Below are 26960 nucleotides of genomic sequence, written 5' to 3'. Positions count from 1 at the left end.
CTCTTTTATTTTATTTTGGGATTGTGTTCTACATTCTATTTTCATTTTTCCTTTAGCATCATTTTACTCTATCTCAGCTTTACCTTTATGCCAACACTTTCTTCCTCACTTTTCCCTTTTTGTTGTCCTGTTTCTCTTACCCTATTCCTGCTTTAGATTTTCCCTATTCCTTCTTTTTACCCCCGTTAAAATTTCACCCTACTTAGGTATCTAATTTCCAATCCCCTGCTCCAAGTCCATACACACTTTTCTATTCTTTCTTCACTATCCAAATTTTTTTTCTCTCTTCACTTTTTTCTTGTTTTTTGTTGGTTTTTTTTAATGTTTTTTAATTTTATTTTGCCTTCCTTTCTCTCCTATTATGTTGTTAGTTTGCTTGTTGATTAGATTGGTTTATTTGTTTGTGTGATTGTTTCTCTTTTTTCTTTTTTTGCTTCTGTTTTTCCTCTCCTCACTTGTTATTAGTTGTCTGTAGTTTGCATTCATATCAAGGTGTTAGTTGTTTGCAATATTTTTTATTATGTGTTGTTCTATTGGAGTTTTCTCCCCATATAAATAGTTTTCCACCTTTCTTTTTTATTATTTTTTTTCCTCTTACTTTTTTTCCTTCTCAATATCATTTTTGCACTTTTTTTTTTATCCCCTAATTCTCTTTTCTCTGGTGGTCACCTCTATTTGGGATTATTAGTATCGTGAATACATTTGTGTTCAGTGACTTGTGCATTGTGCCTTGTTGTGTTGTATTTTGTGCCTGTAAGTCAGTCAACACAGGAGAAAGAGAGCTACATAGCCAGACACCCAGAGAGGAGAGATTATGGGGAGACAAAGAAACAGCCCGCATATATAAAAGAAAAGAAGACATCATCAGAAAAGAGGGCAAACAATATGTCAGAGAAAGAATTCAGAGAAAAGGTCATAAGGTCGTTGAAAAGGTTGGAAGACAAACTTAACAATATGCATAAGAACAACAAAGAAATGAAGAAGAACCAAGAAGAAATAAAAAATGACATTGCTACTGTAAAGAATTCAATAGAAAGCATCAACAGTAGACTAGAAGAAGTGAAGGACTGCATCAGTGAGCTAGGAGACAAGGTAGAAAAAAAATACCCAAGCAGAGCAGCAACAAGGAAAAAAAGCTTAAAAAACAGGAGGAGAGCCTATGGGAACTTTGAGACAACACGAAACAAAACAACATCTGCATAATAAGGGTGCCAAAAAGGAGAGGAATCTGAGCAAGGAATAGAAAACCTGTATGAAGAAATAATGACAGAAAACTTCCCTGATATAGGGAAGAAAAAACTTATACAAGTCCAAGAAGCTCACAGAGTTCCAAACAAAATAAACCACAAAAGACTAAGGCCAAGGCATATTATAATTAAATTGGCAAACACCAACGACAAAGTAAGAATATTAAAAGTGGCTACAGAGAGACAGAAAGTTACCTACAAAGCATCCTCCATCAGACTAGCAACTTATTTCTCAATAGAAACACATCAGGCCAGAAAGGAATGGAATGAAATATACAAAGTCATGCAAAGGAAGGGTCTGAATCCAAGAATACTGTACCCACTAAGGCTATCAATCAAATTGAAGGTGAAACCAGGAGCTCCACAGACAAAAAAGGACTAAGGGAATTTATCACCACCAAGCCGGCAATGCAAGAAATGCTAAAGGGTCTGCTGTAAAAAAAAGAAATAGGAAGCAAAGAAGGAACACAGGCATAAAATGTAAAAATGGCAACAAACAAGTACCTATCAACAGTAACTTTAAATGTAAATGGATTAAATGCCCCAATCAAAAGATATAATTACCTGAGTGGATAAGAAACCACGACCCATATATCTGCTGTCTACAGGAAACCCACCTCACAGAAAAAGGACTCACACAGACTGATGGGGAAGGGATGGGAAGAGGTATTTCAGGCGAATGGAAAAAAAAAAAAAAAAAAAAAAAAGCTGGGGTAGCAATACTTATATCTGAAAATTTAGATCTCAAAGTGAAGGACATAAAAGATAAGGAAGGCCACTTATAATACTAAAGGGAGCAATTCAACAAGAAGATATAACTCTGGTAAACATATATGCACCCAATACAGGAGCACCCAAATACATAAAAACTCCTGGAGGATATCAAGGGAGAGATTGATAGCAATACAATCATAGTAGGAGATTTTAATACCCCACTATCACCATTGGACAAATCCTCTGAACAAAAAATCAGCAAAGAAACATCAATCCTAAATGATTCACTAGACCAGATGGAATTAATTGATATCTTCAGAACATTCCACCCCAAAGCCACAGAATATACATTCTTCTCAAGTGCACAAGGGTCATTTTCAAAGAGAGACCACATATTGGGGCACAGGTAAAGTCTATTCAAATTCAGGAAGATATAAATCATATCAAGCATCTTCTCAGATCACTATGACATAAAACTAGAAATCAACTACAATAAAAACAATTAAGCCAAAACCGGTTTGGCTCAGTGGATAGAGCGTCGGTCTGTGGACTAAAAGGTCCCTGGTTCGATTCCGGTCAAGGGCATGTATCTTGGTTGCAGGCACATCCCCAGTAGGGGGTGTGCAGGAGGCAGCTGGTTGATGTTTCTCTCTCATTGATGTTTCCGACTTTCTATCCCTCTCCCTTCCTCTCTGTAAAAAATCAATCAATCAATCAATAAATAAATAAATAAATAAAAACAATTTAAAAAAAATCAAACACCTGGAGGCTAAATAGCATGCTATTAAACAATGACTGGGTTACCAGAGAAATCAAAGAAAAAAAAAAAAAACACATCATGGCAACAAATGACAATGAAAACACAACAATCCAAAATCTATGGGACACAGTGCACACACTGTGTCCATCCAAGGGGCTCCCTCCTGTACACACACTGTGTCCATCCAAGGGGCTTGCTTCTTTGTCCCAGAACTCCACTGCAAACAACTGTAGTGAAATACCCAGATGAGGCAGAACTCAGCAGTCAGCACCCCGACTTCCTGCTCTGCTCGAGTCCACCACAGCCAGCTCCTCAGACCCTGTGCCCTGAGGTCAGGTTTCCTGGCTGCCCGGATGTGTTCTCACCTCGTCCGTCTTCCTGAATATCCCATGAAATCTCCGAGTTTTAACGCTGTGCTGTGAACGAACAGCACGAGCTCGGAGCCAGCACCACTGAGCGTGCTCCCCGCGGACTCCTGCTTTCACAGCCGCTTCTCGGCCCGGAATCCCGCAGCCCCCGCAGCCCCCGCAGCCCCCGCGGCCCCCGCAGCGCTGATGTGCTGGATGCAAATGTGCTACTCCTTTCACTCCGCTCTCTCGTTAAACACCAAGGTCACTCGTACGTTCACGTGAAAGCCAAGGCCGGCTGGTGAAAGCAGCACTTCCGCAGCAGCCAGACCCTCTGCCTGGAAGCGCAGGACGCCTGAGAGCGAACGGGAACTCATGTCCTGCAAACAGGACCCTCCACCCCCTCGCTTCCACCCGCCTCGCCTCCGCCCACCTGGCCTCCACCCACCTGGCCTCCACCCACCTGGCCTCCACCCGCCTCGCCTCCGCCCACCTCCCTCCACCCCCTCGCCTCCACCCGCCTCGCCTCCGCCCACCTGGCCTCCACCCGCCTCGCCTCCGCCCACCTCCCTCCACCCCCTCGCCTCCACCCGCCTTATGCCTTGCAAACAGGACCCTCCACCCCATCGCCTCCACCCTCCTCGCCTGCTGAGGACCGTTCCTGGTGATCAGCCTCGGCGAACATTTTCCTACCACACTCGCCCCTGGTTCCTACCGGCCCCTGCGCTTAAGTCTCTGAAGGGACTTGCTCTTTCGGCGATAGCAGTTCCATTCCAGCCGCTTCTCCCGCGCAGGGGGTGTCCAGCCGCTGGGGGCGGCGGGCGGCGGGGGCGGCCCGGCCTGCCCACCGGACACTCTGCCTCCCAGGGCCTCCGGGAGGGCCCCTCGCCTCGGAGCAGACACCAGGGCGCCACCCGGGGAGTCTGACGGAGAGGAACCCGCGGCTCACAGTGACTGAGCCGCGTTTCTGAAGCTTTCCTGCACAGAATGGAAGAGGCTGCTCTGAGTAGCTCAGGCCCCACCATCCACCTGCCCAGCCACGGCCTCCGACCCCACAAATGTCTGCAAGAGACGGAGGACCCAGCCCCCACAACCCAAATATTAAGATTCCAGGGCTCTTTGTTCCTCCTTCTCTCTGAAGAACTGGTGAGAAGTTGAAAGACCGTGCAGTGCTGTCATTGGGACAATACTGACATATAATGTACTGCCTGACTGAAAAGTTCTGGAACGGTGACGACTGTTCTCTGCGCGATGCCTCGTCTGTATGTGAGAACAGGCCTTGTGCCTGCCCCTCCTGTGCATGTCAGAGGAGAGGAGAAAGGCGGGCGGTGGGAGAGCACAGACTGCTCCTCCGCTCGCAGCTCTTCCCCACCGATCGCCTGCTGCTCTGCCCGGCACTCGACAATGGCCAACGGCGCGCCAGGCACACACAGGCGCACACACAGGCGCACACACAGGCGCACACACAGGCGCACACACAGGCGCACACACAGGACACACAGGCACACACAGGACACACAGGCACACACACAGGCGGACACACAGGACACACAGGCACACACACAGGACACACAGGCACACACAGGACACACAGGCACACACACAGGCGGACACACAGGACACACAGGCACACACAGGACACATAGGCACACAGATGCACACACAGGCACACATACAGGCACACACAGGCACACACACAGGTACACACACAGGCACACACAGGACACACAGGCACACACACAGGCGCACACACAGGCACACACACAGGTACACACAGGCGCACACACAGGACACACAGGACACATAGGCACACAGATGCACACACAGGCACACATACAGGCACACACAGGACACACAGGCACACACACAGGCACACACAGGACACACAGAACACACAGGCGCACACACAGACACACACACAGGACACACAGGCACACACAGGACACACAGGCACACAGATGCACACACAGGCACACACACAGGCACACACAGGACACACAGGCACACACACAGGCACACACAGGACACACAGAACACACAGGCGCACACACAGACACACACACAGGTACACACAGGCACACACACAGGCACACACAGGCACACACACAGGCGGACACACAGGCACACACAGGACACACAGGACACACAGGCACACACAGGTACACATAGGACACATACACAGGCACACACACAGGACACACAGGACACACAGGCACACACAGGCGCACAGACAGGCGCACACACAGGACACACAGGAACACAGGCACACACACAGGATACATAGGCACACACACAGGCACACACAGGCACACACACAGGACACACAGGCGCACACACAGGACACACAGGCACACACACAGGACACACAGGCACACACACAGGCGCACACACAGGCACACACACAGGCACACACACAGGACACACAGGCACACAGGCGCACACAGGCACACACACAGGACACACAGGCACACACAGGCACACACATGTACACACACAGGCACACACAGGAACGTACCATCCTGAGGTCGCCAGAGCTGTGTGCAGGCAGGACCGCGAAGGCCCGGGAGCGCTGGAAGTGGCTGCGCCAGCCCTGTGCCCAGGCCTTCCCCACTGCTGCCCGGTGCTGCCCGGTGCTGCCGGAGGTGTGGCCCTGCTCTGGGGGGTAAGAGCGCCTTCTCTCCATTTGAACCCCAGGGGGCAGTCCCTGGCACCTGCGCCCGCCGTGGCGTGCACCCCGGACACCCAGACCCAGGCCCGCCAGCAGGGCCGCCCGCTGCCTCAGTTTCCCTGCCTGTAAAAGGGCAGAGGAGCAGCCCCGCTCCTGGGGTTTCCGCAGACGACGCCTCAGCGGTGAGGCTGAGGGCGAGCTGGTGAGAGCAGCAATGGAGCGGGTGCCGGCACCGGCACACAAGCCCGTCCGCACCCTGCTTTCTGGGCCTGTGGATTCAGAAACAGTAAACCCCCCGAATAAAAGAACTCCATAGCCAAGCACGTGTGAGAATCACTGTTAAAACCACAAAACTGGTTCCCAGCCAGAGCCATCCTGTGTGAAGGAACTCCGGGGAGAGTGTCAGGGAACTAACTTTGGGAACGGCTCTGGCAACCCAGAGAATCTGAAAGCACTCAGAGGCCAGGTCAGTGGTCAGCATCTTCCCCTCTACCAATGGGCAGTGGTCAGCATCGTCCCCTCTACCAATGGGCAGTGGCCAGCATCGTCCCCTCTACCAATGGGCAGTGGCCAGCATCGTCCCCTCTACCAATGGGCAGTGGCCAGCATCGTCCCCTCTACCAATGGGCAGTGGTCAGCATCGTCCCCTCTACCAATGGGCAGTGGTCAGCATCGTCCCCTCTACCAATGGGCAGTGGCCAGGATCGTCCCCTCTATCAATGGGCAGTGGTCAGCATCGTCCCCTCTACCAATGGGCAGTGGCCAGCATCGTCCCCTCTACCAATGGGCAGTGGCCAGCATCGTCCCCTCTACCAATGGGCAGTGGCCAGCATCGTCCCCTCTACCAATGGGCAGTGGCCAGCATCGTCCCCTCTACCAATGGGCAGTGGCCAGCATCGTCCCCTCTACAATGCTCTCTAGTCCGCGGCACTGGGAGGGCTGTGAGGGCGTGGCCAGAGGAGCGCCACCCTCTGCCCACCCGGCACTCCCAGCGCCTGAAGCAGCCTCCCTGCCAAGTGAGAGGTGTCAGAATACCAAAGAACCAGCACCAGAACTCACCGCTGGTCCCTCAGGAATTGTTTTCAACTCAGCTCACATTCCAAACACATCTGGACTCCAAATAAAGAGGTTTCACCTACCCGCCCTCCATTTTCAAGAAAACCTAAGAACAGCCTCAATGCAAACACCAGAAAACTAGAAACAAATCCTGGAGCCAGACCTCACCGCCTCCAGTGGCACGGCCCCACCCCACCCCACCCCAGGGCTGCTCCTGCACAGCCGAGCTCTCCCCCACCGGCCCACCCCACCCCCACGGGCTCACCTCCCGAAGATGACCCTCAAGCTGACAAATGTGCTTTGTTTCAGTTCCCAGACTCAGGTCCCACAGGAACAGCTCTCCACCCTGACTGTGCAAAAGCTGGAAACAAAAAAATCGCCCATCGATGTTTCCTCTCTCTCCCTTCTCCCTCTCCCTTCCTCTTGTTTTAAAAAAATAAATTAATGAAAAAATATATTTTAAAAAGATTGCCCTGGCTGGTTTGCTCAGTAGTTAGAGATCACCCTGCACACTGAAGGGTCACAGGTTCAACCCCCAGTCAAGGGCACATAAGTCAGTTGCAGGTTCCCCAGCCCCTTATAAGGGGCACATTCGGGAAGCAACCAATTGATGTATCTCTCTCCTCCCTCCCTGCCAACCCTCTCTAGTAATCAATGGGGGGAAAAATATCCTTAAGTGAGGATTAGAAGTAATAATAAATAAAAATAAAAAAGGTTGAAAATCTCTGATCTAGAAAACTAAGTGAGACTAGTCAGGAAAAGTCTGGGGTAAACAGATAAAGAGACAGATTAACCCTGCCAAATATTAAACCTTACAAAGCCATGGAATTATAGTCAACAGACACTGACTGATCCAGAAATAACAGCAAGCTAACGTAAAATTTAATACCAAAAGGCTGCTTTTCCAATAACAGAAAATGAATGACTTTTCAATAAAGGGTTTCGTTCCTCCATCCTTTAGAAGTTGGATCTAAATTCCATGTGAATGGCCAAAACCGGTTTGGCTCAGTGGTAGAGCATTGGTCTGCGGACTGAAAGGTCCTGGGTTCGATTCCCGTCAAGGGCATGTACATTGTCTGTGGGCACATCCCCAGTAGGGGATGTGCAAGAGGCGGCTGGTCCATGTTTCTCTCTCATCGATGTTTCTGGCTCTCTATCTCCCTTACTCTCTGTAAAAAAATCAATAATATATATATATATATACACACACACACACAATATATATATATATATAAATTCCATGTGAATGAAAGATCTAACCAGAAGGATAAGTCACAAGAGCCTCCCAAAGGACATTTTTAAAAATAATCTTGGAATGGCAAAACTCAAAATACATAAAGTAAAAAGCTGGTTAGTTTGACTAAAGGAACCTTTCTGTATGGAAACAAATATCCTAAGTAAGTTCAAAGGACAACCTGAGAAAAAATACTTTAGCGACTAGAATAGAGTGAAATATCTTAGAAACTGGTGAAACAACTAGAAACAACTGACAGAAAATAAGGAGAGGGAGCAGAAAAAAGAAACACAATGACTGAAGAAAACATTCAGCCTCACGGGATTTCAATAACAGCAACGCACAGAACAACATGGTCTTCTGTCTTCATACTTACTGAGAGTAAAATGCCTGACAATTTCTAGTGAGAGGGCTTGAAAAATCTGGAAAAGCTCAAACACCCTTGCTGGGAGTATAAATTACTACCACCTTCTGAAGGAGCAATTTTGTAGAATCTATTAAAAGTCCTATCTAATAAAGAAGGAATATGCTAATTGACCCTCACAGCATCATAAATATGGTGGCACCCACAGCCAATAAGAAGAGGATATGCTCATCGAATGCCCCGCCCTCAAAGATGGCAGCGCCCACAGCCACAGGATGGTGGTGCCCAGTCCCCTGAACTCCCCAGCCGCCCAGGGCCAGCTGGAGGCACAGGCAAGCCTTGGATGGCAGCTGCCCAGTCGCCCAGGGCCGCCCAAGAATCAGGTAACCAGGGCCAGCGGAGGCTGGCGCTGCCAGCAGAGGCAGCAGCAGAGGTGTGATGGGGCGTCGCCCTCCCGATTGCCGGGTCACCTCCCGCCCCTGAGGGCTCCCGGACTGTGAGAGGGGGCAGGCGGGCTGGGGGACCCCCACTCCGGTGCATGAATTTTCACACACTGGGCCTCTAGTTTAAAAATAAATTCCTTGGACAAAAAATTCACTTCTGGAAACTGAAGTACACACACAAGAAAACAAAATATGTACCCACAGATGCTCCCTGAGCAGTTTTATGTCAGACACTAAAATCAGGAGCACCACCCCAGGAGACGAGTGAAATGCCTGTCTACAGCCAATGCAGTGTTAGCGAAGATTTTAAAACGGTACCTGGCATGAAAGGGCTGTCAGACCTAAGGGTTCAGCATGTATGAGACACGCTCACTGCCCTGAAAACAGGTCCGGGACGCGACAGCACCGATGAGCCTTGACAGGATGCTCAGTGAAGGAAGCCAGATGGTTCTATTTATATGAAACTCCCAGGAGCGGCACCGCTGGAGACAGATCAGTGGGTGTCAGAGGGGGGATGGGCAGCGCCTGCTAACGTAGAGGGTTTACTTGGGGGCAGAATGTTCTGCATCGAGACACAGTGGTTGCAAAAGGGTATACGCTATACAAAATGCCACTAAACTGCGCACTTTAAAACGGTCAATTTTACGTCATGTGATTTTTACCAAAACGTTTAAAAATAAACAAATAAAGGAGGTGTACAGACAAGCATGTGTGTCTAGAATATGTCTGGAATGAAGCACAGACTGCCAGCCAGGCTTCCCGGGACCTCCGGGGGAGGCGCCAGGGGCGAGGAGAGCAAGAGGTGCTTTTCATCCCACACCCTTCTGCTTTGCTTTGTTTTTTCAAATCACTGCATGTTACTAGGGTTTTTGGTTTTGTTTTATGTTTCTTGATTTTAATTTAATCAAGTAATAAATACATTAGCCTGATAAAAAGTTAAAATATTACAGACTAAGCTAAATGAAGTCTCTTTGATCACACCCAGCACCAGGTAAGGCCTCTTGGAAGCACTTGCCTACATAAAGAAGCAGAGAATATGTAGTATTGTTTTGTGAGGGTTTCCACGTAATAAATTCTAAGTAAATACTTGCACTTATAAATAAATAATTGGGCCCCAGACAAAGCTCCCTTAGTACCATAAGGACTCACCCCACCACCCAACACACACACCCAGCACTCAGGGCCGCCCCAATCCACGGCTGGGGAAAAGCAATCATAAAGAGCGGTGGTTTTTTTTTTTTTTTTTAATTAATCCTGGAGAGATCAACATATTCCCACATTTAGCATTCATTCTTTCTTTAGTTTTGTGTTAGCCTGGCTTTTAAGAACCCATAAAAATGTTTGCTACTCAACTAGGAAAAAAAAAAAAAAACTGCACTATTTTGGGGTTTTTTATTATTATTATTTTAAAAGAAAGAAAAAGCATAGCAAAAAAATAAAATAAAATAAAATAAGTGAACTTTATTTGAACTTTGAAAACACTTGACTAATTAGAGGTAATTATGCCCGAGTCTGCCTTGTGAAACAATGGATTTCCCTTCTTGCGAAATAAAACGATAATGACATACTGAATTTTGCAAATAATGAAGGAAAATAGTATACCCTGAAACAGCTGGCTGGATCTTACCTACAACACAGCTACGTGCAGGGCCATTTCCGACACAGCTGTGTCTGCGGCCCGGGAAGAAGGCATCCTTTAGACGGGCTCCTGGTGGCTCTGAGCTCACACTGCGGAAACAGCCTGGCGGCCACCCACACAACCCTCGCAGACCACACCTGAGGAGAGCACACTGAGCCGCCCCTAGGAAGGAGTTCCCGAAACTACATTCTAACCAACAGAGCAGAGTTTTCCCTGTCCACAGCTATGCACCTCTCCCCCATCAGCATCTTCACGCACCAATCACGGCAGCTCCATTCTGACCAATCAGAACGGGGCTCTTGGACCAATGAAGCTGAGATTAGGAGTCCGTTAGCATAGGATGGGCCAATCGGGGACCAGCCCCTTTGGCTGGGAGACCATACCATCCCTTCCCCCGTACGACTGCGTGTACCCTGCACAGCGGAAACCCTGAGCCGGCCGGGGGCCCATCCCACCAGAGCAGGTGCAGGGAGCGGCGTGGTGGCTGGAAGAGAACCTTGCCCTAGGGCTGCCCCACCGCTGTGCTGCTTCATAACTGAGCTGTTTGCACCCCAGACTGGGTTTCCTGTGGGCACTGCATTGGCACCAACAACCGCTGTTGACATCAGAATCGCCCGTATCGCTGCGATCCAAAGCATCCAGTCAGCTCTCTATCCGGGCTGCATGCTGACACCCATATATCACACTATTATACCCTTTCCTAACTCTTCCCTCGGCCCGACCCCATGTCCACCCCTCTCACCAGCACCCAGAGGTGCCTACAGCAGTAGCCTCTCTCTGAGCAGCAGCCATGCGCCCGGCCCCCTCTCCACAAAAGCTCCCCGGCAGCCAAGCCCGTGCCTTTTCCATCCCTGGGAGCCTGCGGCTGGTGGGGAGCCCTCCTCGGCTCGGTAACAGGCAGAAGTGAAAGAGGTGCCGAAGGACAGACAGACACACTGCCCAGCCAGCCGGGGTTCGGGCCCTGCTTCCTCCCCAGGTGGCATTTCCCCGCCTCCCACTGGACGGACAGAGGACCCAATCAACGGGCGGGTGGGGGTGACAATCCCAGCTCCAGAAGACTCGCTTTCCTGGGGTTTGTTGTTGCTGTTCCCCAGGCCCCTGAGGGAAACAGGCCTGGGGGGAGCTGGCACCGTGGAGCTTCCTCACAGAGGGGCCACCTCACTTGTTCCGAGGCTCGCCTCGCCCCTGGAGGCCAGGCCAGCAGCTGGGGAAAGTGGGGAGGGCTGACAATGCCCCTTGAAGGGCAGGCCTGGAAAGGGGCCGCGGCACACAGGTGCCAGAGGCCGCCGGAGCTGGCAGCGCGGCTCACAGCAGCAGCGCCAGCACACAGCTCCCGGAGGAAGGATCTCCGATGCCAAGCTCCAGCATGGACTCATCATGCCAGACTGTGGTGCACAGAGACCTCGTACAAGGCCTGTGAGCCCGGGCCCAGCCGGCAGCTGCTCACAACCTTGGAGGCTCAGCAGAAGGGTGTTGGTGAGCAGTGGAACCCTTTTTATCAACTTCCTTTGCAGATGCTCCAAAAATAAAATCAACAGAAAACAAAACAAGAAAAAGGAAGAAGGAACAGCAGGCCAGTGAAGAGCACGTTGCCGACAGCGCATACAGAATTCCCGCTGTGGACGTCACCAATCAAGGCCATGGTCAAGACTCCAGCCTGATGCAGTGAGAGGCTTCCCACTGCTTTGGAGATGCCTCCTCAGCCGCCAGGGCCGCCTCCACGCTGGCGTCCGGAACCGTCCTCTCGTCATTGCCAAGATAATCCTCGCTGTGAGACCTTCTCCGTGAGGAGAGGGCTCTGGTGTGAAAGTTCCTTTTCAGAGTGCGGTGCGGTGGTCTTTTCTCCTACAGATGTCTTAGGCATGAACGCACAGTGCCTCTCACTTTCTCTGCCGTGCCTGCCTGCTTAGACGGCTCGTTTTAGCAAAGGCTAAGAAAGGAGCCTCACGTTCCCGCTAACGAAATGGCTGACCGCGCTGAGTGTTTTTCATTGTTGCTTTCATTACAAAATGAGTCAATAAAGTTGCCTTGCTCTGGCCGTTTAAAAAAGAAAAAGAAAAGGAATGCCCGATTCGATGCATGTGAGTGCAGACCTGTAAGGATGAGTCAGCCAGGGCTGCCTCCACACAGCTCCGCAGCCAAGACTGCGTCGGCAGACACTCGTGCCCTGGCTCTGCAGCTGGCAGGGAGACGGCGGGCAGGGTGGCTGCTCCTGAGGCTCCCTCCTCGGCTGGCAGGCAGCCTTTCTGCGCCTCACCGCGTCTTCCCTCTGCGTGTCTGTCTGTGCCCATTTCCCCCTTTTCATAAGGACTCCATCTGAGTGGATTTGGTCCCCAATGGCCTTGTCTGAACGTGCAAGGCCTCTCCAAATAAGGTCACATTCTGAAGGCGGGAATGAGGGCTCCGACTTACCTTTTTTGGAGGAAACACAATTCAATCTATAGCACTGTCACATTCTCTTCATAAGAGGTCCTTACATAAGCCTGGCCTGCGTGGCTCAGTGGTGAGCCTCGTCCCAGGCAGGGCCCGGGGACAAGGCTTGATTCCCTGTTTGATTCCCTGTCAGGGCCCACGCTCGGGTTGCAGGCTCGATCCCCCACAAGGAGTGTGCGGGAGGCAGCCGATCATTGTTTCTCTCACCGTTGAGTTTCTATCTCTCTCTCCCTCTCCCTTCCTCTCCGAAATCAATAAAAAACATACTTTTTTCAAAGTCATTAAGTAATGACTTAATCCATAAAAACGTGAAACTGTAAATTCGGGATGGTTTTACTGGGATATAATTGATATACATCACTGATAAGCAGTCTGAATTCCATATACTGTGAAAGGATGACCAGAGCACATTTAGTTAGTGTGTGTCATCCCATAGAGATGCCATAAAAAGAAAAACAAGAAGAACATTTTCCTGCCATGAGAACTCTTAGGGTTAACTCTCTGTCCACCATCACAGCAGGGCTAACGACAGTCATCACGTTGTCTAGTACATCGGCAGTGCCTAGCTTATAAATGAACGCTTGTACCTTTTAACCATACCGTATTATATTAGTTTCAGGTATATGACATAGTGGTTCAGTGTTTGCATGCCTTATAAAGTGTCACCATCAATCAACTATGTCTAATACCCAGTTATTATTAGGCATTATTGACTATACCCCCTGTGCGGTACATACATGCCGGTGACTTATTTTATAACTGGGAGTGTACACACCTTAATCTCCTTCCCCTCTCCCCTCCGTTTACCCAAGCCCCACCCCCTGCGCCATCAGTGTCCTCTGTGCCTGTGAGTATGGAACGGCACACTCTGGGCAGCCCCATCACACGTCCACCACACAGCCCTCACTCTCCCATCCTCTGTGGTAGGTCTCGCCCAGAACTGGCGAGGAGGCGGGACTGTTAGATCAATCACGTGCAACGCATTTCCTTCGCACCTTCTCCCACCCTGAACCTCTCTGAAGTTCCCTCTGGGACCCCCAGGTCCCACATCACATGGCTGCTGTGTATTGATCCATAGTGGAGACAGGGCCCGTTAGGCTCCAGGAGAAGAACTACCAACACTCCCAGTTTCCCGCCGTTAGAAACAGGACAGAGGGAGCAGCATGCCGCCCAGGCACATTTGCTGTTTGCAGGGCAGGCAGCAGAACGCGTGTTTTTAACGTTGACAGACATGTCCCATGGCCCTCAGAGTGCAGCCTCCACCTCATACGCCGAGCCCCCATCACCGCCGACTGGCCTCCTCCTCCCTTCGCTGCAGTCAGGACGCAGAGCCCGTGCTGCTCCGTGACAACCCGCACCTCCTACCCCAACAAGCCCACCCTTCCCTAACCGCCTGCCCTGTGTACTTCTGTGCTTCGAACCGCCTGCTCTGCCCTGTTCACTGGGCACCATGTCTGTTATCGGACGATGAATTACTTATCAAGCCCCTTCATCGGGCTTGCAGGCTGCATTTCCGAGGGGGACGCCAGACCCTCCACACTGGGAAGACAGACGGAGTCTTCTGTTATGCAAAGGGGAGGGCAGCCGCACCTGGGCGACCACCGCAGGGCCCGGCCTGGCTTCAGTAAGTCCAGGCCCCAATGGAGGGTGACCCTCTCGGCGGCCCCTGCAGACACTCTCCGGGGAGAGCGGGAGGGCACACCGCAGCGAGGGGACGGGAGAGAGCTGGGAGGAGCTGGGTTAGTCAAGCTCAAGGGGCCTCGTAGCAGCCCTTCAGCCTCCTGCAGGGCGGGAGGCCCGGGCCTCTGCCGGCTGGGATGGAGAGCCGGCCCGGGCGGCTCGGCAGTCACACCGAGGCGGCGGGCGCCCTGCGGAGGGCCGGGAAGGCCGTTTCCCGAGCCGGGCGGCAGGCTGGTGCGGAGGACAGCATCTCGGTCTTGTGGAAGCAGCTCTTGCCGCCGTGCTCCCGTGTCTCCCGGTAAACATGGCGCTGGCTAGTCTCACAGGGGGCCGGCGTGGTGCCCACGGAGACGGGGACACGCCGCTCCGACGCGCAGCTGCTGAGGGCTTCCAGAACAACGAGCCAAGGTTTGTTTCCGCCATCTTTAATGACTGAGTTTTATTTTGGAACATGTAGAACATCTGCACGTTCCGAAAGTCTGAACTATACAAAAGTACATAAAAATAAGCTAAGACAGAAAGAACTGCCTTAACATAGTAAGGCCACGGACAAGCCCACAGACGATTCCCGATGGTGAGCCACGAGAGCACCTCCCGGGGTCAGGAACCAGACAAGGATCCTCCCTCCCCTCCTCACCTGACCCCGGAGCTCCACGCAATTCGGCAGAAACAAACAAAGACAGACGTTACACCCAAGATTGGAAAGAGGCAAAGCTATCTGTTAACAGATGGCACGATCTTACTTATAGATCCAACAATTCTATTTGAGATAATAAACGAATTGGGAAAACTTGCATTACACAAAGCCAACTGATTACACAAAGAATCAGCTGCAGTTCAGAGCTCTCCCTCCTGGCACACCCCGCCCTGCCCCCTCCCCAGTTACCATCAGCTCCTCACTCAAAGGATCCTAGGACCATTCCTTTACCTCTACAACTTGTTTCCTAAGCTCACTTCTTTTATGAATTATTTTTATATCTCTGTGATTTACCAATATATGTTCTCTTACAGTTTGGGCCTTGGCTCTGAATTCTTTCTTAGCCAGAACCTGTTCATTAAAAACAAAATAAATCAGTTGCATTTCTAACATTAACAAAGAACAATCTGAGAAGGAAACTGAAAAAACACTTCCACTCACACTAGCATCAAAAAGAAAAATATACTAGGGACAAACCCAATGAAGTGGGTGAGAGACTTGTACACTGAAAACTACAAAACACTCTGAGAGAAGTTACAGATCTAAATGCACAGAGGCCATGTTTGTGGACAGAGATTTGTTGGATGCCCACACTACCCAAAGCCATCCACAGATGCAGCACCTCCGTATCAGAATCCCAGTGGCATTGTTTGCAAATGTAGAAAATCCTCCCTAAGATTCGTATGGAGGATTTTAGCCAAACAACCTAGAAAAAGAAACGGTTGAAGGAGTCACACTTCTGATTTCAAAACACACCTCACGAAGCTACAGCAATCAGAGTGGCCGGACAGACACGCAGACAAGGACCACAGCAAGCCCAGGGAAGAAGGGCAAATATATGGTGAATGACAACGGTGCCAAAACGATTCAAGGAAGAAAGCACAGTCTTGGCTTGGGTAGACATCTAATCGCAGCAGCACACAACAATTTCAATGGAATACAACTAAAATGTAGAGTGGACATCGCCCAGAGCTACAGGTAGTCGACTGACTGAAAATTCTACAACAAGAAGGAAAGAGAAAACCAGAAGGAAAATCAGAGGAGCTGAAAAAAAGCCTAAGGTACGGAGACATGCTGCGCGCCCGCACGCATGCGTGCGCAGAGAAGACGCAGCCGGAGAGGAGGAGAGGGCTGGGTGCTGCCTGGCGTTCCCTAGCAGGAAGGAAATAAAACCCCCAGCCTGGGCTGAACCCCCGAACCGGCAGCGCTGAGCCCCAGTTATGGGCCAGACCCTGGGGACCCAGGCTCCGGCAGGGGGAGACGGGGCTGTGAGGCGGAATCCCAGGGGAGCAGCGAAAAGCAGGGCCCCCGGACTGAATGTTGACTCTGATGCTGGATTACCCTAGCCAGAAGAAACAAAGCCTCTGGCGACGCTGAGCCTCAGTCTGGACTGCCCTGAACCCCAGTTCTAGGCCAATCCCTGGGGACCCAAGCTCAAGCAGAGGGAGACGGGGCTGTGAGTCGGAGTCCTGGGAGAGCTGAGAAAGGCCGAGCCCCCGGAGTCGCGCACATTGCTTGCAAGGGAAGGAATGTTGACTCTGATGCGGGATTGCCCTGGAGGGAAGGAAACAGGAGCCTCGGCCGTGTTGGGCCCCAGTTTCGACTGCTCTGAACCCCAGTCCTAGGCCAGACCCTGGGGACCCAGGCTCAGGCAGGGGGAGACGGGGCTGTGAGGCGGAATCCCAGGGGAGCTGCAAAAAGCGGAGCCTCCAGAGTCGCACACACTGCGCGCAGAGGACAGTCTGTTGACTCTGATGCTAGACGCCCCTAGCGGGAAGGAGAAAAAAAGCTCCAGACTGGAGGAATGCTACAAGGAGCAGGAGCCCCTGCCAGACACCGGCCAGCCGGGCACCAGCAAGGAGCCAGGCGACAGGGCCCCCAGGAGGGGGGGTGCCCCTGAGCCTTTGACCGCTGAGCGCGGGCCACGGAGCCGAGGCCGGGGGCTGCTTCCTGGGCGGCGCCGACCCCGGCAACAGGCTGGAGCAGCACAGGAGCCCGCGGAGAGCAAAGGGGTGCCACAGGCCAACCTGCTGAGCTTCCAGGACAGGAGGAAGAAACCAAAATTCTCAATGTGAAGAAATCAAGTGAGAGCAAAAGATAGTAAAATTACTTAAGAATACAAAGAAGATCTTGAAAAATCAAAGACTAAGACAGAACTCAACTCACCAGCCAACATTGCAACATAAATGCGTTTTTAAAAAAAAGAAGAAAAAAAAAGGACAGAATGTGGGAACAGCGGCAGCCAGGCCTAGAGTGGCCAGGCACAAGGCAGTGGCAGCCGGGCCCGGAGCAGCAGCAGCCAGAACCAGAGCATCAACAGCCAGCACTGGAGCAGCCAGACCTGGGACAGTGGCAGCCAGGCCTGAGGCGGAGGCGGCCAAGCCCAGGGTGGCCAGTCCAGGAACACTCAGACCCAGAGTGGCCGGGCCCGGAACAGCCGGAATGGGAGCAGCCAGGCCCAGAACAACAGTAGCCAAGCCCGGAGCATCCAGGCCGGGAGCGGCTAGACTTGGAGCGGCCGGGCCCGGGGCAGCCGGCCCAGAGCAGCTGGGTCGGGTGCGGCCAGGCCCGGAGCAGCGGTTGCCAGGCTGGAAGCGGCCAGGCCCGGAGCAGCATCTGCCAGGCTGGGAGCAGCCAGGCCTGGAGCAGGAGCTACCAGGCTGGGAGTGGCCAGGCCCGGAGCAGCGGCTGCCAGGCTGGGAGCGGCCAAGCCCAGAGCAGCCGGGTTGGGTGCGGCCAGGCCCGGAGCAGCGGCTGCCAGGCTGGGAGTGGCCAGGCCCAGAGCAGCCGGGTTGGGTGCGGCCAGGCCCGGAGCAGCGGTTGCCAGGCTGAGAGCGGCCAGGCCCGGAGCAGCGGCTGCCAGGCTGGGAGCAGCCAGGCCCAGAGCAGCCGGGTTGGGTGCGGCCAGGCCCGGAGCAGCGGCCGCCAGGCTGGGAGCGGCCAAGCCCGGAGCAGCCGGGTTGGGTGCGGCCAGGCCCGGAGCAGCGGCTGCCAGGCTGGGAGTGGCCAGGCCTGGAGCAGCCGGGACTGGTGCGGCAAGGCCCGGAGCAGCGGTTGCCAGGCTGGAAGCGGCCAGGCCCGGAGCAGCCGGGTCTGGTGCGGCCAGGCCCGGAGCAGCGGCTGCCAGGCTGGGAGCGGCCAGGCCCAGAGCAGCCGGGTCGTGTGCGGCCAGGCCCGGAGCAGCAGCAGCCAAGACCAGAGCAACTAAGTCGGGAGCGGCAGTGACCAGACCCGGAGCAGCTGGTTGTGGAACGAACCAGAGCAACAGTGGCCAGGCCTGGAGCAGCCAGGCCCGGAACAGCTCGCTCCTCACCTGCCCCTGCCCCACAGCTGCCTCTCAGACATGGCTGGAAACTTTTGTGGGAACTTGAGGGTCTGCTGAATCAAGTGATGAAGGCTTAGATCTGAATGTGTTGAGTTAGTATAGCGCTGGGGTGTTGATCTGTGAGTGCCTTGGGTGGGGCCTGGATGAGACTGGTTGACCTATTTGGAAATGTCTTTTGTGTGAAGTGTATCCTTGGGCATGTGGAGGTATTATTGATATGAGAAAATGCTAAGTAACTGATTTACTATCTGAAAAGGGATTTACTATCGGGGAAAGGGAGGGAGGAAGAGACTGAACATAAACTGTGCACCTATGGATGAGGACAGTGGGGGATGGGGAGGGGACGGAGGGTGGGGTAGGAACGTAGTGGAGGGGGGAAGAAATGAGGAACCTTTGTAATAATATGAACAATAAAGGTTGATTAAAAAATAAATAAATAAAAATTTAAAAAAATAAATTTTAAAAAAAGAAAGGAAGCACAGTCTTTCGAACAAAGGATGCTGGGAGACAGATATCCACATGCAAAAGAATGAAGCTGGATCCTTACCTAACACCATATACAAAGATTAACTCAAAATAAACTAGGGACCTAAGCACAAGAGCTAAAACTACAAAACTTTTAGAAGAAAACGGGAGGAGTGGGGGAGAGAAGGGGGCTCGGAACCTCCTGAGTTTGGACTTAGTAATTATTTCTTGGCTATGACACCAAAAACACAGATAAAACAAGAAAATAAAAGATAAATAGGGTTCATTAAAATTAAATACTTTTTGTGCATCAAAGGACATTATCAAAAGAGTGGAAAGGCAGCCCACAGAAAATATGTACAAATCATTTACCTAATAAGGAGTTAATATCCAGAATACATAGAAGTCCTATACTCAGCCAAAAATATCTGATTTAAAAATGTGCAAAGGGCCAAAACCTGTTTGGCTCAGTGGATAGAGCGTCAGCCTGCGGACTGAGAGGTTCAATTCCGGTCAAGGGCATGTACCTTGGTTGCGGGCACATCCCCAGTGGGGGGGGTGCAAGAGGCAGCTGATCGACGATTCTCTCTCATCGATGTTTCTAGCTCTCTGTCCCTCTCCCTTCCTCTCTGTGGAAAATCAATAAAATATATATTTTTTAAATGAGCTGGTTTGGCTGTGGATAGAGCATCAGCCTGTGTACTGAAGGGTCCCGAATTTGATTCCATCAAGGTCACATGCCTGGATTGCGGGTTGATCCCCAATAGGGGGTGTGCAGGAGGCAGTCGACCAATAATTCGCTCACATTCTTGAAGTTTCTATCTCTCTCTGCCTGTCCCTTACTCTCTGAAATCAATAAAATAAAATAAAAATAAAAAAAAAGTTTAAAAATAAAAACGTGCAAAGGATCTGGAGACACTTCTCCAAGAATATATACAAATGGTCATGAAATGCACACAGCTCATGCAGAAAGATGCTCAGCGTCACTCGTCATTAAAGAAATGAACATCAAAACCACAATGAGACAGCACCTCACTCTCATCATGGCTATTGTCAATAGGACAGAAAATAATAAGTGTTGGCAGTATGGCAGTTCTTCAAAAAATTAAAAGTAGAATTACCATATAACCCAGCAATTTTACTTCTTTGTATATACCCAAAGACTGAACGCAGGACTCAACGGCATTATTCACAATACCCAGACGGTGGAGCAATCCAAACGCCTGGCGACGGATGGAAACAATGTGCCACATACATGGTGTGTGAGGGGTGTGTGCTGCACACAGGGGAATGGTACTCAGCCTTTAGAAAGCCAAGGACTGACACATGCTACAGCATGGATGGATTCTGAAAACACCATGCTAAGTGAAAGAAGCCAGGCCCAAACGAACAGTGTGATTCCATCTACATGAGGAACCCAGAGCAGCCACACACATACACACAGAAAGCAGAAGAGTGGGCGCCGTGCCAAGGGGAGGGACTAGGAATGAGTGTTGGATGGGGACAGTTTCCGTTTGGGAAGAAGAAGAACATTCTGGAGAGGGGTTGTGGTGATGGTAGCAGAACAATGTGAATATGCTGCATGCCATTGAATTGTACACTTAAAAGTGGTTAAAGGGTCTATTATACACATACATAAAAATGTATCTCATGCGTATGCATTAATGAAGAGGAATATTGATGTACTTTCTGGTTCCTTCTTTATGTTTCTTTTTAAAAAGACAAGCAGATGCACAAGCAGCCGTCCCTCCAATCCCGTCCTCCATCACCCCTCACACCTCTTTTTTTTTTTTTAATAGTTTTTTTTTTCTTTTTTCTTTTTTTTCTTTTTTAATATATTTTATTGATTTTGTACAGAGAGGAAGGGAGAGAGATAGAGTTAGAAACATCGATGAGAGAGATGTTTGCACACTCCCTACTGGGGATATGCCCGCAACCAAGATACATGCCCTTGACCGGAATCGAACCCGGGACCTTTCAGTCCCCAAGCTGACGCTCTATCCATTGAGCCAAACCGGTTTTGGCCACCCCTCACACCTCTTTAAGACAAGAACACACCTGGTCACCATCTCTTCCTACAGAATTATTGTGGTGCTCAATTTTTCACTATTCTAAATTGCTCTGGAAACCAGCCCCATGTTATAAAAGTTGATGACATGGTGATCTGGGTGTTATTTCACTGTCAGAAAGAAAATTCTCAATTTCCAAATGTTATTTCCCATTCTAAATAATAGAGGAATATGCAAATTAGCTGGGACACCAGAACATCATGACTGAACAGCAGGGACCTGAGGCTGCATGATGCCTGGCAGGGGTGAGGGACCCCAGGCCGACCCTCTCACCCGGCATTGCTTGAGGGAGTACCTCATGCCAAGACAGGGGGACCTCATGCTGCGTCGTTCCCCACCCCCCCCTGCCCATCAGGGCTTGACAGGAGTCTCACCCAATGGGGGTGGGGCCAGCCGGTCCGGGTCTCACCCAATGGGGGTGGGGCCAGCCGGGTCTGGGTCTCCTGCATTTTCGAAGAGCGTGCAGGTGGTGGGTAGGGATTTGACTCTAGGCCCCGTGGTGTGCCCCAGACTCTGACAAGAGGGAGATTTTATATACATTTTACTAATTTTCTTTCATCTCTGACACTGCTATTATAGAGAAAGGGCAAACAGCAATATTAAAATATTTCCTCTAATTAATTTCCTTTTAATGCACATGAATTTCAGGCACTAGGCCACTAGTCTTACCTAATAATAGACAAACATGTAAAATTGACCATACCTCCACTACACCCACAGCCAATCAAGTATGTGTATGCAAATTAACCCAACAAAGATCATGGGTTAATTTGCATATGCAGGTGTGGGGCGGCCAGGAGGGGCGGGACATCTGCTGTGAGGGGGAGGGGAGCCAGCGGAGGGAGCTACAGAGCAGCACTCCCACAGGGAGCGGGGCCTTGCAGGCTCCCGGGCGGCCAGAGCGAAGCCAGGGGAAGGAAGGCCCATCTTGCACAAATATTGTGCAACGGGCCTCTAGTGTGCTAGAAGTGTCAAAAACACAAAATAACACTCTATGATTGTAGGGCTGCAAGGCGGACTCTACCAAGGTGGGATATGACCCAGAAGTTGTGCCCGAAACTTCCTCACTCCCATCCCACCTCCTCTTGCCATCCATTTGTGGTTGCTCACATTCTAGACAGAACTTTAGGTCCCCGTCCAGTTCCTCAGGGACCTAGCCCTACTCATTCCCTGTAGCTCAGGTCTCCTGACCTTGTCATCACCGCCAGGGCACTCTGGTTCCACAGATCAAAGTTAATCAAGTTCATTTTTCCCTTCGAATCTCCCAAAATCAACACACAAAACTCTAAGCAAACACCGGGAAGTCCTTCCTTGCTCCCAATTTTCAGAGATGTTCCTGAAGCAACAGTGACAAGCACAGAGAGAGGTGGCGGACAGAGCTTCTGCAGGGATGTCAGCCAACTGCACAGGCAACTAAGGAAAGGCAGCAGATTCCTTCAACTTCATCACCTTCCACCTAAACACCTCCCTGTGCCTCTGGCTGCCACAGTCCACGCACAGTCTGCAGGGAGGACTTCCACAGGCAGCTGCAGGCCGGCTAACGGCCCTCGGGAGGACATTGTGAGGGAGCATCTGAGAGCTGGAGAAACCCTCCCCCACTCCCAGGGACGGGAAGAAGCAGATAGTTCTCCCCAGATAACATCTCAAACGTGACAGGGTGCTTACTGAAGCTCATTCCAAGGACAATTAAAGACACACACACCACCTCCCTCTGGAACTTAAGACTTTGTAGAGGATAAGCCACTTATTCCAATTAGGCTAGATTTTTCTGTAATTATTTCCTTCCCTTTGGCTTTGAATTTTTTTATTCTTTCAGAGATAGAACTTACACACACAAAAAAAAAAAAAAAAAAAAAAAAAAAAGGCCAGAAATCCCAACAATGGAGCTAACTACACCAACACAATTCCCTATTTTTGAAAAGCTTTCTGAAATTTTCCGACATTGTTCAGCAATTCCTTAGGCACCCTGTTAATATGATTTTAAGCAGATCACACCCCAGACATATTTTATGATAACTGCACATTCAGCCAGCGCCATCCCACCCTTATTTCCAATTTGGCAAACTGCTCCACCAAACCAAACATGCCCACTGGAAGGAGGGGCCGGTGCAAACCCGGCAGTGCAGCCATAGTCAATGGGCCCAGCTCCTTGCTTTGCTCTGATTTTCACTTCAAACTGAAGAAGCCCTCCCGGTGTGCTGAGAAGGCACCGGCACAGTGCTGCAGCCAGCAGCATCAGCCCGAGGACCCCCGGAGCCCTGGGCAGCAGAGCTCAGAGCCGGTCTGGAAGCCGAGAGGCCCTTCCTGAGAATGCTGCGCCGCACAGGGCCGGATGCCCGCGCTCCCTTCCCCGGGAGCCGGCAGGGACACCTCCTCCGGAGCTGCTGCAGGTGTCGGCCCGGCTCAGCCCGCCCTCCTCCACGGGAACCGCCAGATTGGGGGTGGGGCCCCCAGGAGCGGACCAGATAAACACCAAAAGGCCGGGGCATTGGAGGCGGCAATAAGCCCGGGGGAGGGTAACACTTAGCAGCCCACTTTCCTCCGACTACACTCGGAATTGGTGTGATCAGGGTCTCTGGGCAGGCGTTAGCCACACATTTCCTGGCTCATCAGCCCAGGGCTCTGGGACCCGGAGCCCAGCCCTTCACACCCGTTCATCTCAATGATAATGACGATTTCCTCATCCTGGCCCCCTGGAATGCATCTGAAAGGAGCGCCGCTCCCGCTGAAACCTGGCTTCGGGGGTCCCTCCTCCCTCCCTCCCTGGCAGACGGGCTGCTTCCCTTCCCCGCATTTTCATCCCATGGATCTCAGGGAGGAGACTCCCAAAAAGGCCCGGGAAATCCCGGCTCTGCCAGGCTAGCTGTCTCAGAGGGTGAAGCAGGGCACACCTCACCCTAACACACAACGGCGTGCAGGTCCCCATCACAGCTGCCCTCAGCCACACAGGCCGAGTTAGCGACAGCAGGAGTGACACCTCCCAGGCTCTAAGCCCGGGTCACTGTCACCAACCTGCCCCCGACGCCACTCTGAACCATGTTTCTGTTTTGCATGCAAAACGGGCAGAATTGGCGAGGCTCCGACCAGCACGGGACACGGGGAGCTCAGGCATCGCTGCCTGCCTGCCGGCCGCCCAGCCGGATGTGGCACAGATGGGCGCAGCTCGGACCCGGCACAGACGGCTCGGACCCGGCACAGACGGGCACAGAGTGCGCGGCTCGGACCCGGCACAGACGGGCACAGAGGGCGCGGCTCGGACCCGGCGGCGTTCTTCCCCAGCAGACGGGAGGGTTAACCCGCTCACCAGGATCCAGGAAGCATTCCCAGCGCCCTGCCTCCCGCTCAGTACACGGCCGTAATAAGAAAAACATGTTGCCTCGCTCATACATAAAACTGCTTTTCCACAGTCTTCTTCAAGATGTTTTCGTTTACTCCCGAGTGGATCGCTATCATTATTTATTACGGCCATCGCGCCAGGGATCCGGGCCAGAAGTAAACACTGTCAAAGGGGAGAGGGGGGCCGAACCCCACTCCCGGCTCGCCTACGTGCGCGGGCACACAGCCTGCTATGGAAAGGGAGAGAAAGAACTTCCAAATCCTTTAACTCAGCCTTCCCATGTTTTCACACAGAAATCTACTTTTCGTGTATAAAACATACTCAATCTATATGGTTTCATCGTCACCGCTGAAGAGATCCAACAACCCAATCTCCTGTGACCGTAAAACGGATTCACATTGGAGTGTGACCATGTTCTGTGAGTTTTCAGCTCCCTCCCCTAGAGACGACTGTTGGATTCCTGGAAAAGCAAAATTATTCCACACAGGGTTCAAGCTGGCGGAAATGGCCCGGGACTGCTTCTTCCTCGGAGGTTTCTTAAATCCAACTGGAAACGAGGAGACCCTGAGCCCGCGAGGCGAGCCACCCTCCTGTTCCTGTGACACCTGGATGTGAGCGACACTCACCCCTCCGCGCCGCCTCCCGGCCCCAAACCGCCGGCCCCGCCGGCCGGACCCCGCGCCCTCCGCCCGCCCCCGCCCCGGGCCCCGCACCCGGGCCCGCAGCGCAGGGAGCCCTCGCTCCGGGCGCCGGGCGGAGGGCGCGGGGCGGTCACGCTCACACCGGCTGGGACGGAGGCCGCCCGCCGGCCCCGCACCCCGGGCGGTGCTGTGGGCACCCAGCGGCCCCGCCACGCCCGCCGCCAACCGGGGGCGGCCGTGCCCGCCGTCACCGCATCGGCTGCAGCCGCGCCCGGGAGGTGCCCGCGCCCCCCCGGAGGCCGGCCCCGGACGCGCAGGGAGCAGCGGGCAGGGCGCGGACCCCCTCCTCCCCGCGGGGAAGGCGGGGGGGGGGGGGCGGGGGGGTAGAGGGACACGGGGTCCGGGATACGCCGGAACCCACCGGCGTGTGAGGAGCGGCCCGGGTTTTAGGCTGAAGTCGAACTAAGTTTGCAAACCCCCGACCGGGAGGAACGGCGCCTCCCCAGCCCGGCGGGACACCCCGAGCCCGGCGCGCGGCGCAGAGGCCGGGGCGCTGCGGGGTCTGGACGGCGGGAGCGAGCGCCGCCTCCCCGAACGCAGGCCGCCCGGGGACGTCGGTCCTCCCGCCGGCCTCCGGGCAGGGGCGCCCCTCCGCGGCGCGCCCGCCCCGGTGCGGGTGGCCGGAGGCGGTCGGAGACCCCGGGGGCCGGCGGAGCGCAGGGGCCTCGGCCACCGCGGCGGTGGGGGAGGGGAGGGGAGGCCAACAAAAGGGAGGCCGAGGCCCGCTCACCGGGCGCCGGGGGAGCCGCTGCCCGGCCCGGGGCTTGGGGAGGAGCCGCGTCTGAGGACCCGCCGGGCGCGCTCCCGCTCCGGACCCGCGGAAGCCGGCGAGGGGTCCCCGGGCCGCCCGCCCGCCCGCCGGCCTCTGGGGACGCTGGCGGCCGGGGCGCGAGCGGGGGCACCGGCGGCGGGCGCGGGAGGGATGGAGGGAGGGGGGGCTCCGGCGGAGCCCGCGCGGTCCGACCCGCGGTCCGACCCGCGGTCCTACCTGCGGTCCGGGGCGCCAGGAGCAGGAGCAGGAGCGCGGCGGCCGCCCAGACGGCGGGGGTGCCCCGCGGCGGCAGCGCCGGGCCCCGGGCCATGCCGCGGGCGGGGGCCTGGGGCCGGGGGGCCGGGCGGGCGGCGGGAGCCACCACCCTGTGGCCGCGCGGCCGTGGCCTCTCGGGCGCTGCGCAGACGGTCCTTCCGAGGAGCTCGCGGTGCCTCTCCCCGGGCGCGGGCGGCGCGGCAGACGGCGAGGCTCGGGGCGGGCGCGGGAGTCCGGCCCCCGGGACCAGCGCGAGGGGCGGGCCGCGCAGGAGGCAGGGTCCCGCCCGCCCCGGTGCAGAGCCAGGCCCGGCGGCGCCCCCTGCCGGAGGGACGCGCGGCCCCGGGCGTGGCGCGCGGGAAGCGGGGCCCGGACCCGGGACCGCCGCTCCGACCGGCCTCCCGCCCGGCCCTGGGCCCGCGCCTCGGGGCGCCTGGCCGCCCACGCTCAGGGGCGGGAGCCCGGGGCCTGGCTGGACGGCCCTGCGCCCGCCAGCCCGGAGCGCCGCCCGGCCCGCCCGGCGCGGGGGCCGCGGGAGCCAGGGCGGCGGACGGGCGTCCGGGGAAGGAGCGGCCCGGCGCCCTGAGAGCCAGCGGGCGGGCGCGGGGCGCGGGCTGTCCGAAGCCGCCACGGCTGGGGTTACGGTTAAGCCATTGTGTCATTTCACTCGTTAAGGCAGACCCTGTCTGTTCTCCGCGGAGCCCAGAACATGCAGAAGCAATTTGCTTCACTTGTAAAAAAAAAAAAAAAAAAA

The 26960-nt window shown here is 53.6% G+C and overlaps 1 protein-coding gene across 2 annotated transcripts in view; it reads right to left on the bottom strand.

Moving 5' to 3' along the window:
* The window catches only part of ROR2 (receptor tyrosine kinase like orphan receptor 2), a 153476-nt gene extending 126772 nt beyond the window's left edge, over nucleotides 1-26704 (bottom strand). The window contains exon 1 of one of the 2 annotated variants that reach the window (XM_045578767.1): nucleotides 26156-26704. In XM_045578767.1, coding sequence (XP_045434723.1) covers nucleotides 26156-26261 — 106 coding nt within the window. In that variant the 5' untranslated portion in view covers nucleotides 26262-26704. The remainder of the gene's footprint in view (nucleotides 1-26155) is intronic. The other variant, XM_036430190.2, reaches the window with a different exon arrangement.
* Between the last annotated feature and the right edge of the window lie 256 nt (nucleotides 26705-26960).

The sequence above is a fragment of the Pipistrellus kuhlii genome, unplaced genomic scaffold (assembly GCF_014108245.1).
Source record: "Pipistrellus kuhlii isolate mPipKuh1 unplaced genomic scaffold, mPipKuh1.p scaffold_m20_p_102, whole genome shotgun sequence".
NCBI lineage: Eukaryota > Metazoa > Chordata > Mammalia > Chiroptera > Vespertilionidae > Pipistrellus > Pipistrellus kuhlii.
The sequence above is the reverse complement of the archived record's forward strand: the minus strand, read 5'-3'. Positions and strand labels throughout refer to the sequence as shown.